The sequence below is a fragment of the Etheostoma cragini genome, chromosome 14 (assembly GCF_013103735.1).
Source record: "Etheostoma cragini isolate CJK2018 chromosome 14, CSU_Ecrag_1.0, whole genome shotgun sequence".
Taxonomy (NCBI): Eukaryota; Metazoa; Chordata; class Actinopteri; order Perciformes; family Percidae; genus Etheostoma; species Etheostoma cragini.
Genome location: NC_048420.1, coordinates 20264990 through 20267983, shown reverse-complemented (window position 1 = coordinate 20267983; position 2994 = coordinate 20264990). Strand labels below are relative to the sequence as shown.

Below are 2994 nucleotides of genomic sequence, written 5' to 3'. Positions count from 1 at the left end.
TTTTTGCTTTAGTAAAGCAAACCCATCTGACTGTGTGGACATGGACTGTGACGCAAAGAAGAAGACCTTGTTAAAGGACTTGGACGGTTCATTCCTGGGTGCAGTGGGAGCTGTGGTGCCTCAGTCTGAGTATGAGTGGGGGGGTGATCCCAGGAGAGGGCTGGGCAACTACCGCATCCCAAAAGTCATGCTCACTTACCTCAACGGCAGCCGCATCCCTGTGAACCAGATCGCTCCACACAAAGGTAGCGGGATCGATGGAGGGAAAAAAGATCAATGCAAATAAAAAAATACAAAGTTAAAATTAATTATTAGTTTATTAGTTTTATGCTGAGTGTTTGAAGACCATACAGATAGTCAAACATTTTCTTGTTAAAGATAAAGAGAGAAAATAGAAGAAGAATCATTAAACATTTACTGTCCTGTGTTACACTTCTGCTGAGGTTAGGGTTAATAATTGAATAATAAAACACATTTTCAAAAATGCTGTGTTGCTTCTTTCCTTAGGTGTGATCAGGAATGACTGCACATACATGAGTTCCTGGCAGAGCTACAAGTGTTTTGGGCTGAACTACACGATGCTGGCGATTGAGAGTCTGGACTCTGACACAGAGACCAGACGTCTGTCCCCCGTTGCTGTGCTCGGAGACGGCTTTTTGGATCTGATCAACGGTGAGTTTGTCCTGTTGTTGTGTCTTCTCTGTATATGATTAAAACCTCCAAAAAAAACCTAGAAAATCAGTTTGAAAAAAGAAAACAGAAAGTGTTTATTCAGTTGTCTTTGCATCCAGGTCCTCAGGATCACGGTCGGTGTTCAGGCTACACCTGCCGAAAGAGAGTGTCTCTCTTCCACAGCATCGTGGCCACCGGTCGCTCCTTCGAGGTCTTCTTCACCAGTACTAGCCCTCAGAAACTTCGCCTCATGCTGCTCAACGCTGATCCATCTGAGGTCAGTGCAGATTTTCAGGTCAAGTACAATAACATTTTTCAGTTGTAGAGTTCTTTAAATTAGACACTTTTTAAATATAATACCTTTTGTTTTTTAATATATGCAGAGCATCATGGTGTCAGTCTTCTACTCTAAGCCGCAGCGGTTGGATGTGTACGTTGACAACAAACTGGTTGCCCCAACTAACGTTCAATGGAACGCTGACAACACTGACTACACCCTGAAGAAGCCCATTTATGCAGGTACTAATGCTTTACACAAGCAGGTTAGGGCCTTCAAAATCTATTTGACACAACCTTACTATGGCGGGTAGATTTTTGCTGTAGGTGTAATCAAATGTGTGGAGAAGGCATGAACATGTACACATTTTGGTCATGTGTCTTGACCCTTGATATTATGGATTTAAAATTGGATGGATGTAGGCTGGTGTTGTTAGGCATGTAGGTAAAAACTGAACAGAACATTGCATCCCCAGTTCCTTCTCTTGCTTCCTTTCCTCGCATCTTAGTCTGTCCCACCGAAGAAGCATGTAAGAAATGCGGAAATCATGGAGGAAACAACAAAATGGGTTTTTAAAGGGACGAGACATCCTTTCCTTCTGAAGCGTCACATGAATGTGTCAGCTGTATGGGTGCAGTTAGCAACGACTTTCAGCTGCACAGCTTTTGGGAAGGCTGCTCTCACTTATCTTTGCTCATAGCTCCTCAGTGATCTCTCCTTAATGCTCGCTCCTCAGGGCAGGAATTAGAGCTTTGAGATGGCCTTCACTTACTCACACTTCACACTTATTTTCCTTTCTTCTCCTCCCATCTTAGTCCCACACACAGGAGATTCAATACGAGAACGAGACATGAAGAGAGAGGAATCAAGGCAACAGGCATTTAACAAACATGAGACATCTTTGCCTCAGAGCACTCATTAAAAGCGACGTAAATATATATGACTTTGGACACAGCGGCATCAGCTGTTCATTGTTTTGTCATATGCACTTTATGATCTCTGTCAGATGAGCAGAACAGTGTTCATGACAACCTCTATATTTGCTCTGAATTCAATTCACAATGTAGCATAGATGTGATAAGAATGTACAGATGTTGTACATTGTATTTGTTTACACATACATAGAATAAATAATAAAATAGGCTACATATAGAGAAGGCTATAGCCTATTAATAGCCTTGTAGGCTATTTTAGTATAAACTACAAATGTTTGTTTGAAAGGAACTATACAAATAGGCTATGTATATTAATAAACACGCAAACTCACTCTGTCCGTTTGTTATTTATGCATGGATAAACTCTTCACCCAAATCTGCAGAAGTTGGAATTGAACCTGCGGCAAGGATTAAGCCTTTGTACACTCAACCAGGCGAGCTATCCAGGTGCACCTATCTTTATCTTTCTGTTATCCCTTCAGATCAATACGTCCCCCAATTGAATGCCACTGTGGGTACCAACTACTTCGACCGGGACTACAAGATGATAAAGGTTGTACTTAGAGGCACTACGCCGGTGGAGATTCGAACTTCCCCACTTCTCTTCATCTCCTTCGAGCTACCCGCCATGACTGAGGATCAGTTCTTCGGCAAAAGTCTGATCCAGAATCTTGCTGCGTTTCTCAACATTCCCCCAAATATGATCCGAATCACTAACATCATTCGGGGGGACGGAGGCGCACGGCGCAAGAAGAGATCTACGGGCCTAACGGTGGAGGTGGAGATCAAGAAACCTCCAGTCCAGCAAACCACCAACAGCACCAACAGTGAGTGGGAGAACAACAATTTCTGAGCTTATATTGTTATTACAGACTGTTTTTATGTCTAATCTGTAAACACTGGCCCATAAATCCAGATTCTTGTACATCTGTGTGTTCCCTTTGTTGTCTCAGATGAGGAGGACTTTACGTTGTTGAAGAGCATCGCTGATGATCTGGGTCAGGCAGCAGTTTCCGGAAACCTCAGTCAGTCCATCGGCTTCAACGTCTCTTCCATGGGCATCATCCGGCCTCCTCCACCTTCATCTGACCCCAGCTGGAATCAGGTGAA

The 2994-nt window shown here is 43.2% G+C and overlaps 1 protein-coding gene across 1 annotated transcript in view; it reads right to left on the bottom strand.

Annotated features, from left to right (window-relative positions):
* The window catches only part of LOC117957191 (fibrocystin-L-like), a 76605-nt gene that overhangs the window by 3800 nt on the left and 69811 nt on the right, over positions 1-2994 (bottom strand). The window contains exons 66-67 of the mRNA XM_034892786.1: positions 826-944; positions 534-700 (exon numbers count right to left, since the gene is read on the bottom strand). Coding sequence (XP_034748677.1) covers positions 534-700; positions 826-944 — 286 coding nt within the window. The remainder of the gene's footprint in view (positions 1-533; positions 701-825; positions 945-2994) is intronic.